This window comes from Strix uralensis, chromosome 2 (assembly GCF_047716275.1).
Source record: "Strix uralensis isolate ZFMK-TIS-50842 chromosome 2, bStrUra1, whole genome shotgun sequence".
NCBI lineage: Eukaryota > Metazoa > Chordata > Aves > Strigiformes > Strigidae > Strix > Strix uralensis.
This window is the reverse complement of record NC_133973.1, coordinates 136,030,985-136,044,008: the sequence shown is the minus strand read 5'-3', so window position 1 is coordinate 136,044,008 and position 13,024 is coordinate 136,030,985. Positions and strand designations below refer to the sequence as shown.

The 13,024-nt window shown below is 39.3% G+C and overlaps 1 protein-coding gene across 10 annotated transcripts in view; it reads left to right on the top strand.

Moving 5' to 3' along the window:
• The window catches only part of UVRAG (UV radiation resistance associated), a 98,121-nt gene that overhangs the window by 58,760 nt on the left and 26,337 nt on the right, over nt 1–13,024 (top strand). For all 10 annotated transcript variants that reach the window (XM_074860516.1, XM_074860512.1, XM_074860510.1 and 7 more), the window contains one exon: nt 6,621–6,699. In XM_074860516.1, the coding sequence (XP_074716617.1) occupies nt 6,621–6,699 (79 nt within the window). The remainder of the gene's footprint in view (nt 1–6,620; nt 6,700–13,024) is intronic.

Below are 13,024 nucleotides of genomic sequence, written 5' to 3'. Positions count from 1 at the left end.
TAAAGCTTTAAAAATAGTTTGTATTAAAGACAGGCGGTTATAGACAATAAAAATTGGCCACCAATATATTGGTACATATGTGATTTTTCTGGGTACAGAGGAGTTCATAAATCAGAACACAAGAGTAAAAGTATTTGGACTTGAATTCATAAGAGATACTTGAGGTCTGAAATAAACGTATGGAATAAGGATTCTTTCAGCTTTTCCTAACAGTTACCATCTGACTGAACCAAGAATCCTGGGGTGATTTACTGCATGTTCATCAGACACTGAAGTTACTATGTAAAACAGCTAAAGATTAGCTGAGGATATAAAATTAAATGAAATCTTGATGGCTGCTAAGTACTTGTCTAAGGTCAGCTAAAAAAGGTGGGACAGTGAAGAGAAGTTCTTAGTGGTTAGAGTAGAATATTTGGCACAATTTATGAGTTGTAAGAAGGATGGTCTAATGCTTCAAACACTGAAATTAGGCTAATCTCGTTTTTAGCTTTGAAACAGACCTTTAGCTTTCCAGAATCAGTATCGGTTGGCAACATAAGCAATCTTTAAAAGACCTTTTTTCTGTAGTCAGTTTTCTGATTTTTAAATACATCAGTATTAGTGAGCAGTTTTGGTTGGAGACACTGTAGTCACAAACTTCCCGCCCGTGCTGTCTTATCAAAGCCAGTGGTTTAGTCCATATATTCAGAAGTCAGTAAGAGATGGGTTAAACCCCTTTTATTAAGAAGTAACTAATACTTTTTATAAGGCAAAACCCCACCAAACCTGACTGATCCAAACTGTAGCCATCTCACCTTAAACTGTAAATATGAAAGGGAAAAATCCTTGCAAGAGGCTTTTCTCCACTGTCTACCCCTGAGATTTCTCAGACTCACTTTCAGCAGCACATAAGCACAGTCTCCTTCATTCTGCCTTGAATCATAGAAAATAAGGCTGAAACCAACACTGTAATTTAGACAATCTTCCTACCCCAAGGAAGGATGAAGTTTATTTAGAAGGAGAATACTGAGTGGTTTGAACTTGCCTTAGAGACGATACATTAGATTTTCTTTGTGCCTGTAGCTTTATGATTATAAGATGATCTGCTTTTATCTGGATGAACAAGTAGTTTCAGCAACATGGAGTGATGGCTGGTGGTCTCGTGGGGCACGCTGCAGCTTTTGGATCGGATTGCTGCAGAGATGTCGGAGAGTCACAGAGTCTACTTCCAGCAGAAGTGTCTTCAGGCCCCTGGACAGGTACAGCTGGCAAAGGTGCTCATTGAAACTCCAGTCTGCTCATCCTGTACGGCCCCCAGACCTCAAATGTGTTTAGCCATAGTCAAGAATACATCTTGAACTGAAAATTGAAATGGTTTGATTTAACACTGATATTTCTGTTCAGCTGTTTGCATCTTAGTGATTTAGCTAGAGTGGAAATAATGGCAGCCAGCCACCGTTAGTTTTCCATATTGACTGGAAATGCATATACTGAGTTTCTTTTTTTAATGAAAAGACATTTAAACCAGAGTTGACAGTTTAGTACTCTGTCTGCAGCCTTTATAACCTTAAAAATGTGATCTACTGTAGTAAGATGATACTTTGCTTTTCAGTTTTAGAGGTATGTGTGTTTGTTATGTCTAAGATGTTTCTACTTGACTAAATACCATGTGAGAAAAAAAATCTCATTAAAGACTAACTCCAAAGTAACAGCTCCCTAAGAGTCGTGTTGATGGTGTAGTTGGGTATCTGTAAGCTTGATACCCATCAGAATGGTATTTCTTATGCAAATGTTCAAACTACTTTAAAACTTAGCGTTTGTGAAGTGCTGTGAGATCCTTGAAGAACTCAAAATCTAATTCCATTGTTGATGGTAGGATGATAGTTTTAATTTGGAGAATAGGTAGACTTTCAGCCTTGTTTTTTATTTAAAAGGCTGACTCGAGGTTACTTTTCCCCATCAGAGTAACTGAACAAAGCATGTAACCTTTGCCTCGCTTTTTCCTTCTCACAGCTCTTGGGAGGGTTTAATGAGGCTTAGTACCCTAGAAACTTTCACATGGAGTCTACAGTGTAAAATAATACCAATGTTGACACTTGACTTAGCCACTCCTTTTAGCTGGGATTTCTTCCTTTTCCACCTCTGTTTGCCTGGGCGGTTTACAAGGAAATTAGAGATTCTTCCTTTCAGGCTTGCACTAGTCTGTATTTGATACTTGAGTGCATGCTTTGATTTGTCGGTCTCATTTGAGTTTCTTACAAGTAGATATATTTGGTTATGTAGATCAGCAGTACTCTAAGCCTTGACCTGCTCATACTTGTTTGCTTACTCATTGCCTATCAGCAAAACCTGCCTATGTGTAAACAGACTGAAAGTTGGTTGCCCTGTGTACTTCAAAAACCCCTTCTTTGTTCCTAGAACTGCTCATGGTTAGTGGCATCCAGTTGTGTTAAACACAGGATTTCAGTGCTAAGAATAGTATCCGATTTGAATATTAGGTGCCTTTGATGGAAGAGGAGAGTTTCATGACTAGCTGTTAATAATGTGCTCCCTTCCGACTTCCATGCCAGCTTTTTCTTGGCTGAGGTTTAAGCTGAAGAGTTCTTTATCCAGCAGCTGACGTCTGCTTAGGAAGTGTGGCAGTAATTAATAGGGGATAGGCTGAAATAAAGCAGTTGATGTTGACTTGGAATTAAGATTGCAGGTAGAGAGGAGATGCTTATTCTTGGGAACCCTCCAAGCAGGAGAGATGGGAGAGAGGTATGGTGGGGCAGATGAGTTGCCATCCCTACTCTTTATTCTAAGCTCTGCTAAAATTAAATTATCCGGAGATGATTGGAAGTACCTTGTAACTTCTTCTATGACTTTTTTTTTAACTGAGAAATAGCAGTCAAAAACCTCTTCTTGTGAGACTGGGAAAACTTGGGTCTTGAATGTATTAGTATAAACCTCGTGTGTGTTTTGAGGATGTAAGCATGATATTGTTCTGGTTAACTATGGAAAAAACTGTTCTGTCATTGTGGTATCACAAGTGGAAGAATACAACTTTTGTCTAAAGTAACATGTGATGAGACGGGCGGTGAGATACGTGTCTAAAAATGTTATGCATGCGTATGTTTTGTGGTTTATTATGGATGTGCCTCTGTTCCTGCAGTGTGGTACAGCTGGGTAATGCTGGTCATCTGACTTGTATCCCAGGGAGTCCTATAAAACAGGGTACATGACTCAAATTAATAAAAACTTCGCATTTGTCACAGTCCTTCAGGATGAAATAAGCAAAACATAGAACTTCCAAAGCAAACGTAAGCTTTTAAGATCGAGAATCCTCTTTGTTATCTTAGATCTTAAAGGCACATATTGACCATCTGGTTAAAATCAGTCTGGTGTGCAGTTTGGATCACTCTTACACAGAGTTCTCCACCTTCTGAACTCAGAGTGGGTCTTGTTTAATTTCAGCATCTTTGGCACAATTGCCATAGATCCTAAAGCCACCTTTCCACTTGCCTGCTGGCTTGTTATTCCATTCCCTTCATCACTACTAGTCCTTGTGCTCTTCCCCAGCACAGGCTCTCGTCATTGCTGACATGTCAGATGTCTCAAGTGAAGCAAGAATAGCCTCGAGTACAGTGGAAACACGAGGTGCAGAAACACCTCCAAATGGAGTTAACATTTAGTAACTTCTAACAGGTTGTGGTTTTTCCTTGCATCAAGTGAATCTTCTCTGACCTAAGATCATCTTTATGAGTCACTGTTAAAATTATTCCTTCTGTATGCCAGCTGAGCCGTGTGCTCTTTTAGACAGAAATAGAATAGCTACTGTAAACCCAGGATGTATTAGGGCTGTGTTTTAAGAAGTCTACACACTCTTGAAAAGTAATATTCCATAGTCATAAGATAAATATCAACATATTTTTACAAGGGTACATTTAGAACCTCACTGAGCAGAAGCTGTGTTGTTCATAATTACTGCGTGCTAGGATGGTAGGTGTGTGGCTTTCGTACAGTGTGTAAGTACTGCTCTGAGGAGGACCAGAGCTCAACTTCTGAGTGTACTCAGAACAAGTTTCCTACTACTTGGTAACTTCTCAGATGATGTGTTTTAGTGATTATACAACAGACACCTGTAGCTTGTTCTTTTTCTTCTTTCCACTAAACATATATCACACTTATTCATTTGAGTTTGTCATCTTAAAGTTGAGTATCTGTGTTATGTTTTAAAGGAGCTTAATAATTTTTTTTTCCCCAAAACATATCAGCAAGAATGGAAACAAGGAAGGTACATGTTGGAGTAGGATGGGCAGGCGGATGCTATTTTCATTTTATTGAGTGCTTCATGATTATAAAAATACTAAAATAGTAGTTTTCAAATGCATGTTTTGAGCAAGTATAACTAAAACCTCACACAGCAGACTTAACTTTTTGCAGCATGCCAAAGTGAGAGATTTAGCTTACAGTTGTGCTTTTCTAAGGAGCAGGGAAGAAAAATTTCATGTTGGGAACCAGCAGTTAAAGTTGTGTTCAATTGTATTCAGTGAAGCACTATATAAAATGTCGTGGTTCCTCTCCCTTAAGTTTATTGCTTGTGACCAGGCTTCATGGGCAAGCAAGATAACACACAAAGAAGGAGACATAAAAGTTGGTAATACTTTTCTCTGAGTCATAAATGTGTGTACACAGACATCCACTGACATTTTTCAAGGCTTTCATGTAAATGATTATGTTATGAAAGCTGACACGAGGATGTATGTAGTTTAGAGTCTTTCAAGATTAATTAGTGGAAGTTACAGGACAGAAATGTGAATATTAGCAAAGCAGCAGGCCCATTGTGATAAACAGAAAAGCTTAATTTTTACCACTTAAACTGTATGTGGGAGATGGTAGTGAGCACTGTAAAACACTTTTTATACTCTTTTCTATACTGCATGTATCGAAGAGCTCTGTGTCTAATAATAGAATACATGGTTCCCATTACTAGTGACTTAATGAAATATTATCTTCTAGTGAAACATGGCGTGTGTTCCTAATGGTGCTTTTATTGTCAAGCTTGAGTTAGTTTTACACTGTTAATTGTAAAGGTATCCTTTAAATCTAAATGCTGCTCTGTTTGTGTAGTGTAATTGTAGATATTGAAATGAATTCTTTTTGATTTGTATTTTACACTTAGGGTAATGCGTCGTGGAATTTTTGTAGCATGTGTTCATTTTGGAAGGTTTTATTTTCTTGCATGGGGAACTAGTTGGATTTATAGATCTATTAAGCAAGGTGAGCTAGATATATACTACTCACAGTGATTTTTATATTCCTCAACTTGAAGTGACCTAGTGAGTTTGAAAGTAGCATAAAACTTGAAGCTGACGTCTTAATATTTGATCTGCTGTGATCATGACCTGTTAACCTTTAGCTTTAATGGCGCTATATAATTCTCCTTAAAAGTTGCAAATGTACTCTGCTGTGGGGCTGATTGATGATAAAATACACTTTGCGTAATCACCCCTCTAGAATGTGTGTTGTTTCTAGTAGATATTGATCTCCTATATTTGTTATCTTATATTTGAGAGACTTTGGTTTCTGATGTAATGTGGGTTTTCTGCAGATAATACGCTCACCATCTTGATGAGGAGCTACAGAACATACAGTTCCTTGAAAAGGCAAAAACTTGTTTCATGGTGTAGGTCCCATAAACATAAATTTTAGATTGTACTAAGATTACCGATTGACCGTGATGATCTCATAACCTCTGGTGGTAAGGAAGAGTCAAAAGACAATCCTAAGAAATACAGTCTACAAATATTAAAACTGTTTGAGAACTGCTTCGCTTAAGGAAAGATTCCTAGATCATATGCATAAAATTATATTCTTTAATGCAGTCTGTCAAACAGTTTCAATACTTTAGGAACTAAAGTTTTGATTCTCTGATCTCGTGTAGCAGTTAAGACAGAAATAAACTGTGCTACTTTCTTATAAGCTACATCTAGTTATTTAAAATTGTGACAAATGCTTTATTTATTAAACAGGAGATAATCATTAAGAATATACTTGCAAGGGCTGTAGTGACCGATGATGCTGTAACAGACTTGAGCCTTTGGTGTGTGTGAAGCTTGTTGAAAGGAAGGGAATCACTTACACTCTGAGTATTGTTCTGGTGTGGTAGTAAGTGAGCCTACGAGTGTCTTCTGTGTGTGAGAGATTTGTGCTCTTTCAATCACAAAATAACAATCAAAAGAAAGCACCTTTCTTAAAAGGTTATTTCGGTTTGGAAATGAGCTAAACCAATGTGAATGGCTGAATACAAATGGATAACGTGGGATCTGGTATGATACTGTATGCTGCTTAAAATATGCTTCACTTAGTGAGAGAAATGCTGCAGCACTGGGAGAGTCATAAAGCATCCTTTAAAACCCTAAAATACTTCAGAAAATGTAATTTATTAGCTGAGTTTTGACATCAGTTTTTAAAAGGCTGGTTGACTGGAGTTGCAGAGGGTTCCTAAGTACGTCCTGTGGAGGGGGTTTCTGGGAGAAGTCAGCAAGGGAGGCTTTTTAAACCTTTACCTTCACAGAAAAGGAATCTGGGGCTTTTTAAAGTTAAGCATCTGAATAATTTTACCTTAAATGCTTTTTTCTTTTTTTCTTTCCCATCAGATTTCCTTTATATCCAAAAGGAGGGGAGAAGCTTCAGTTTGAATATGGAGTATATCTTCTCAACAAAAATATAGCACAGGTTGGTATACAGAGGTTTTTTTTAAATTAGTATCTACCATCTGCTTAGTGTCAGTATGACATGAGTGTGCATCTGCTGTCTGGTGTGCATCTCTGTGGCGAACACCTGAACTCATGGAGGCATTCTTCAAATCCTTGTCTTCCCTTTCCTTACTCCTTTGTGCTCAAGACCTTCTCTTGTGGTCCTTGGAAAAGGGTTCGCCAGCTAATAATGAATCTTTTCCTTTTCAAATAAATACTGTGAGTCTCTGCACACTGTTTTGAAAATTGTAAATGTCTTCTGTTGGGTTTTTTATTTATTCTGTCATGCTTAAAGATCTTTTTGTGTCATTCTCATTCCTCCTTTAATTTTGCTGTATCATTACTTTAACTAGTATTCTACTCCTATACTTATGATAAGAAAAAGCAACAAGCTGGAAAACCTTAAGTCTTGCCAGTGCATGACTTTAGAGGACTTTTTTTTTTAAATATAATCATCCTTACTTCCTTGTTCTTAATGTATTTTAAAAAATCATCCTTTACTTTGGCAAACTCATGAAAGTTTACAAGTTTATGAACTTGTGTTTGAGATGATACTAATACCTGCTGCGAACTCATTTAGTATGGAATTCAGAAAACGTGCAGAAAGCTGGTCTGAAAGGGACCAGAGAAGGACAGATTGGGGAGGAGTGGCTGGAGACCTGCCAGTCAGAGAGGGACCTAGGGGTGTTGATTGACAGCTGGCTGAACAGGAGTCAGCAGTGTGCCCAGGTGGCCAAGAAGGCCGATGGTATCCTGGCTTGTATCAGCACTAGCGTGGCCAGCAGGGACAGGGAAGGGATCTGACCCCTGTACTCAGCACCGGTGAGGCCGCACCTCGATGACTGTGTTCAGTTTTGGGCCCCTCACTCCAAAAAGGCCATTGAATGACTCGAGCGTGTCCAGAGAAGGGCAACGGAGCTGGTGCAGGGTCTGGAGCACAGGTGTGATGGGGAGCGGCTGAGGGAACTGGGGGGGGTTTAGTGTGGAGAAGAGGAGGCTGAGGGGAGACCTCATGGCCCTCTACAACTTCCTGAAAGGAGGGTGCAGAGAGGAGGGATGAGTCTATTTAATGAAGTAACAAGCACCAGGCCAAGAGGGAATGGCCTCAAGTTGCACCAGGGCAGGGTTAGACTGGCTATTAGGAAGTGTTTCTTTCCAGGAGGGGTTGTTGGGCGTTGGAATGGGCTGCCCAGGGCAGTGGTGGAGGCCCCATCCCTGGAGGGGTTGAAGAGTAAGGTTGACTTAGCGCTGGGAGATATGGTGTAGTTGGGAACTGTCAGTGTTAGGTCAATGGTTGGACTAGATGATCTTCAAGGTCCTTTCCAACCTAGACGATTCTGTGATTCTGTGAATGTATCCTTAAAGATGCACCTTTTTCTTCTTCATCGTATTCTGCTTTGACGTAACTCTGGAAGATGAGGAAAGGTTAGATTGAGAATTCAATCTCAGCTTTCTGCTGTCTGCATCAGTCTATTCTCTATCCAGGTCACCTAATTAAAATATTGAATAGAACTGGGGTAAAGCCTAGACCCAGGTGGAGCCCCACTTCACCAGCACTTCCATTTACAGCAGTGAACCATTGTTTAACTACACCCAAAGAGTACTTACTTGTTCTTTATTCATTCATACTTCATCAATATCCCATTTCCCCAGAATGCTTGCAAGCATATTACACTGTAAAGTGCCAAGAGATTTATTTGAATTCCAACAGAAATCCGACGTTTCAGTTTCTAACCTGTTTGTAAGGCTTGAAATTAGATTGGTCTGACAGTCTTATTCTTGAAAATTCTGAATTTTTTTATGCTTAGTTTCTAGTTGTTTGATTTGTTTTTCCAGTTCTCTCTTCCACCACTTTTTCCTCATTCCCTACCCCAAATTGTAGTAAAGCTTCTGGGTCTTTTTATGTTGTTTGTTTTTTAAGCTTGGATTACATTTACCATTTTCCAGACTTCTGGTATCTTGCCCATGCTTAGTGTATTTTGGAAGATAACCTCCAGTGGCTTTGAAATTACTTAAAGGCTAAAATATCTTAAGATGAAGTTAATCAAGTCCTGCTAATCTTGGAAATTCACTTAACCAAGCTGTTAATATAACTTAGACTGTGACTCTTTGTTGCTAGTATTAATAATGGCAGCCAGCTGTTCACACTTGACTTTCATATGGAAGACCAGTGAGAGAAAGGGATTAAATACTCTTTCCTTCAAATACTTTGATAGCTTTCTCTCTCCATTACTATCAAATCAATGCTTTCCTTAATCTTTTCTTATGTAAATACATTAGTTCATTCTGTAATTTGTGAGTCGTGATGCTGCTTGCTTTGGTTTTCTGCCTTTCGTTTTTTATTCCTATTCTGGCTTTTGCTGTTCAGTTATGTGATGCAGGTAGTCTGTGCTTCTTCCTTGATTGAGATTATGAACTCTTCATTGAGCCCAAGTTTGGTAGTCTTTCCAGTTCTTGTAGTCTGGGTTAGCTGACACTTGTGGCTGTAGAATTTTTCTATAGGAACTGTCACCACTTCACTTGTTTCCCTGTTTTTCTCTTTGACTTGTCATCTCTGAGTTGTTACCACTGTTGGACCTACTGAAATCTCTCATTCTGATTTTGTTCTTGTCCTATTTCTGAAGTTGAACACGTGGTCACTCACCCATGTTGCCTTCCAAGTCCTTGCAGTTGGTTTCTGAAATCATTGGCATGTGTTTAAACTCATAAAAGTAAATGAAGACTTTAAGTACATATTTGTATAAAAAAGATTCCAAGTGTACATGGGGTCACTGGTGCTGGTAGAAGCTGGAGTAGTCGGTGGCCACACTTTGAAGTGGTTTGTACAACACCAGTGGTTCACATGTTAATGCTTGAGATTTTATGCTATTGAATAAAAACAAAATAAAAGTAAATTGGAATTTTTGGGGGGCTTCTAGTTCTTGTTTAATCAGGAAAGTGTTATTGAAGTCCATATAAGTTGTCGTAGTCACCTTTGTTTTGATATCCTTGGTCAAATATTGCACCTTTTTATAGTTCTGCCAAGGGGAAATTCCATTGTGAAAGCAGAACAGGTAGATAACGTGCAGAAATGTGTCACAAAACCTCTCTACTTGGACTGACTTGATCTTAAAAGCTGAGATTGTTTGAATCCTTTCTGTGTTCCTTTGGAGGCTGGAATTGTTGAATTTAAGCAGCTTTTAGAAGATCTTAAGGCTGCTTCAAGAGAAGTGTCCAGATATGCTTAGTTCAGGTAAATATAATTAGGTTTGGATGGAGGATGAGCAGCTGCCTCTTTCTTATCTCTAGACTGTCACAACCTGTGAGGGAATCCTTTTAAGGCCCAAAGGTGTTGGCCTTAATTCAGAGAACCAGTCCTGCAAATTATTCTCTTGTGAATAAATGCAGATCAGTTGCTTAATTCCCTCGGGGTGCTGTGGGAAGATTGGAGGTGCCTAGAACGGACAGTGCTGACTACTGGGGCGTTAAGAGAAGAGATTGGGTCTCTGTCACCTTACTCAAATCATTCATGCAAGTGGATCACTGTGGGTGAGAAACAAAGAGCCCAAAAAAACTTCTATCAACTTAAAGAAATACTTGAAAGGATTTGTACAAGCTTCCCTGATTTCACAGATTTTATTTTTTTTTTTCCTTTCACAATTACCTGGAGTTCTGGCGGCAGGGAGAAATGTGAGTGGGGAAGAAGTGAGACTGGATTGATACTAAATAAAATTACTGAAATAAAAACTCTCCTAGAGATAAAGTGGTACTGTTTTGTAAAACAGCAGGATAATAACAATGAAAACCGCATCTTGCACTCGGGAGAATTCAGCTGGAATTAGAAGCAGTTCAGTGCTAGCTTGATAGAGCATTTATTTGGAGAAACTTGCTTTGCTGTTACATTCCAAAGTCAAAACAATGTGTGTTAATTCCGAGAGTTCATAATAACTTCCATCTGTATGCGCGCACAAATTGTTTCAATCCCTGTATTTTCTATTTGTAAAATTGAATCCCTTACTAAGTTCACAGAGTAGCTTTTCAAGTTGGATAATATTGGGTAAGACCATAAATTTCCAGTTAAGATTTCAGCTCTTTGACTCTAACAAATATACAAATGTGTGATTTTTTTTTTTTTTTTTTTTTCCCAAAGGGAAATTAGTGACTTATAATATCAACCAAAAAAATCACTGTCATTCCAGACTGTTGTCAAAGGTGAAGCACAATACAGTTGCTAAAAATGGGAGTGAATTGCTCAGCTCTCGGAAGCTTTAGGCACTGGTAGATCATTTAGTAGGTAGCTGGCCCCACAAACTCTGCAGCTGCTAAGTTATGGATGTGTGTGGAGTATCTGAGGAAGATGAGGCTTTAGTATGAGAATGAAATGATCTCTTGCATAGATTTTTCAGAGTAGAAGAGTTGAGATTACACCGTGAAAACCTCCTGTTGTAGGGAATGAATGTTAGGAACTCACTGAAGCGTTGTGAGGGGGTTTTTTGTGGGTGATAAGCAAACACACAGCATGGGTAAGCTCGCATCTCTCAGCAAGTTCTCATCGCTCTGGGCATAATGCGTGTAGCACACAGCTCAGCTAGGGCATAGACATGGACCTTGCTAGGCTGAGCTCTCACAAGTCCCTGAGCAGTGGTCTTGGCACTCCAGGTTTTTTCCTCTCAGTTCTTGAAAATATTTTTTTAACCTTAGAGCGTGTGGGGGTGAGAGTACAGTGGCTTTGAGTTTCAAATCTATAGAAAGAAAGAAGCTTTATTGCTGCTTTACTGGCTGTTTTGCTGTCTCTTTCCTTCATTCCCAGAGCCTTGATTGCTTGGGCCTGACTTCAGTGTAGGTTCTTCATTACATATGAAGAGATGATCTTATTTTAGTGACCATCCTTCTTGAGCTGAGTCCTTAGTGAGTACGTACAGTGTCACTACCAGAGAATGCCTGGCCCGAAGTTGTATACAAGGTGATATTCCACGGTTTCTTTCCTGTATCGGACATTATTTCTAACCCATGTATACGTGATGTGTAGCCGTTGAAGAGAGCATGACCGTCTTGTTCATGAAACTCCCAATTCCTTTAGGTGTTCAAGAGGTGGTCTCTTGCATGATACTTGACAGGCACTATTCCTCGTCCAGTTGCAAGATTGCTTGGAGAGGAAATAATTGCGTTGTAGCTGTAGAGCTAGTTTCCTCTGGTCCTGGTCAGAAGGGGATTTACTGCAGCTATTTTCTTGCATGGGACCATCAACTTATTTGCAAATCTGAGTATCAAATGATGATTTTTGTATTTCAGTCAGCCACTGAAGGGGGTAAAAGTTAATTTGTCTCTTGATCTTCTGGATTTCTTATTCTGAGTCTCAGCCCAGCTTTGCTGTAGAACCATAGGCCAGAATTATGATCACCACGAGACCCCTTTTAGTCTTGTTGCTGTGACCTTGCTCACTACTTCCATCTGGCTTTGGTGGACGTGGCATCAGAAATGGTGGTGTTCTGTGCTTGTCTAAATTACTGGCTCTTGAAAGGAGACTTGCAAAACTGACTATCAAATAATTTGAACTGTTCTACAACTCTTTGATTTCCTAGAGCCAAGCTAAGCAGTGAATGTGTCTAGTTTTACCCCAGTTCATTGCTGGTGTTTCTCAGGGAGGCTCTGCAGTTGGTGGCAGTCAAAGTATCGCTTCCAGATTTTGTGAAATCTTTTTGATTTGTTACACTGCATGAGTTAAGGTGGGGTTTTTTTCTGTTCAGGCTGAATGCGTGCTCAGGATCACCTCACAAGGCAAGGCTTCTCCTCTGATCCAGCCTTGATTTGTTTTGTCAGACAGCTATTGAGTGATGTTAGACTGATATTCCTATTCACGTTGGCATGATTTGCTGAGCCCTGGCCAAAGAATAGTTCTGCTTTCATCTGACAGTCATTAGCTACAGATGAACTTGCTATTTGACATGAAAAAACTCACTCAAACAATCTTTTGTCAGCTCCCCCAAGGATGTTTGTTTTCACATCAATACAATACAGATCTAAGCAAATAACTTGGGTCTAGCCCTCCTTTTGTGTGTCCAGAGTTGCTGTGTCCACGTGGTGGCAGACATTTACATGCTTTTATGTAACCTGCTGGAGATGTTGATCAGCTGGTGCTACTCTCGTGGGAATGGTGCTTTTTGGTTCAGTTGCTTGTCTAATGCACGAGGTAAGTAACATTCACAGAAGCATAGAAGGAAAGCAAATACTTCTTGACGTATTTGAGTTGCAGTCAAACTGATATCTTTCTAATAGCTGCGTGGAATAGAAGTTGAATGCTTATGTACTAATGCCATATGTAAGAA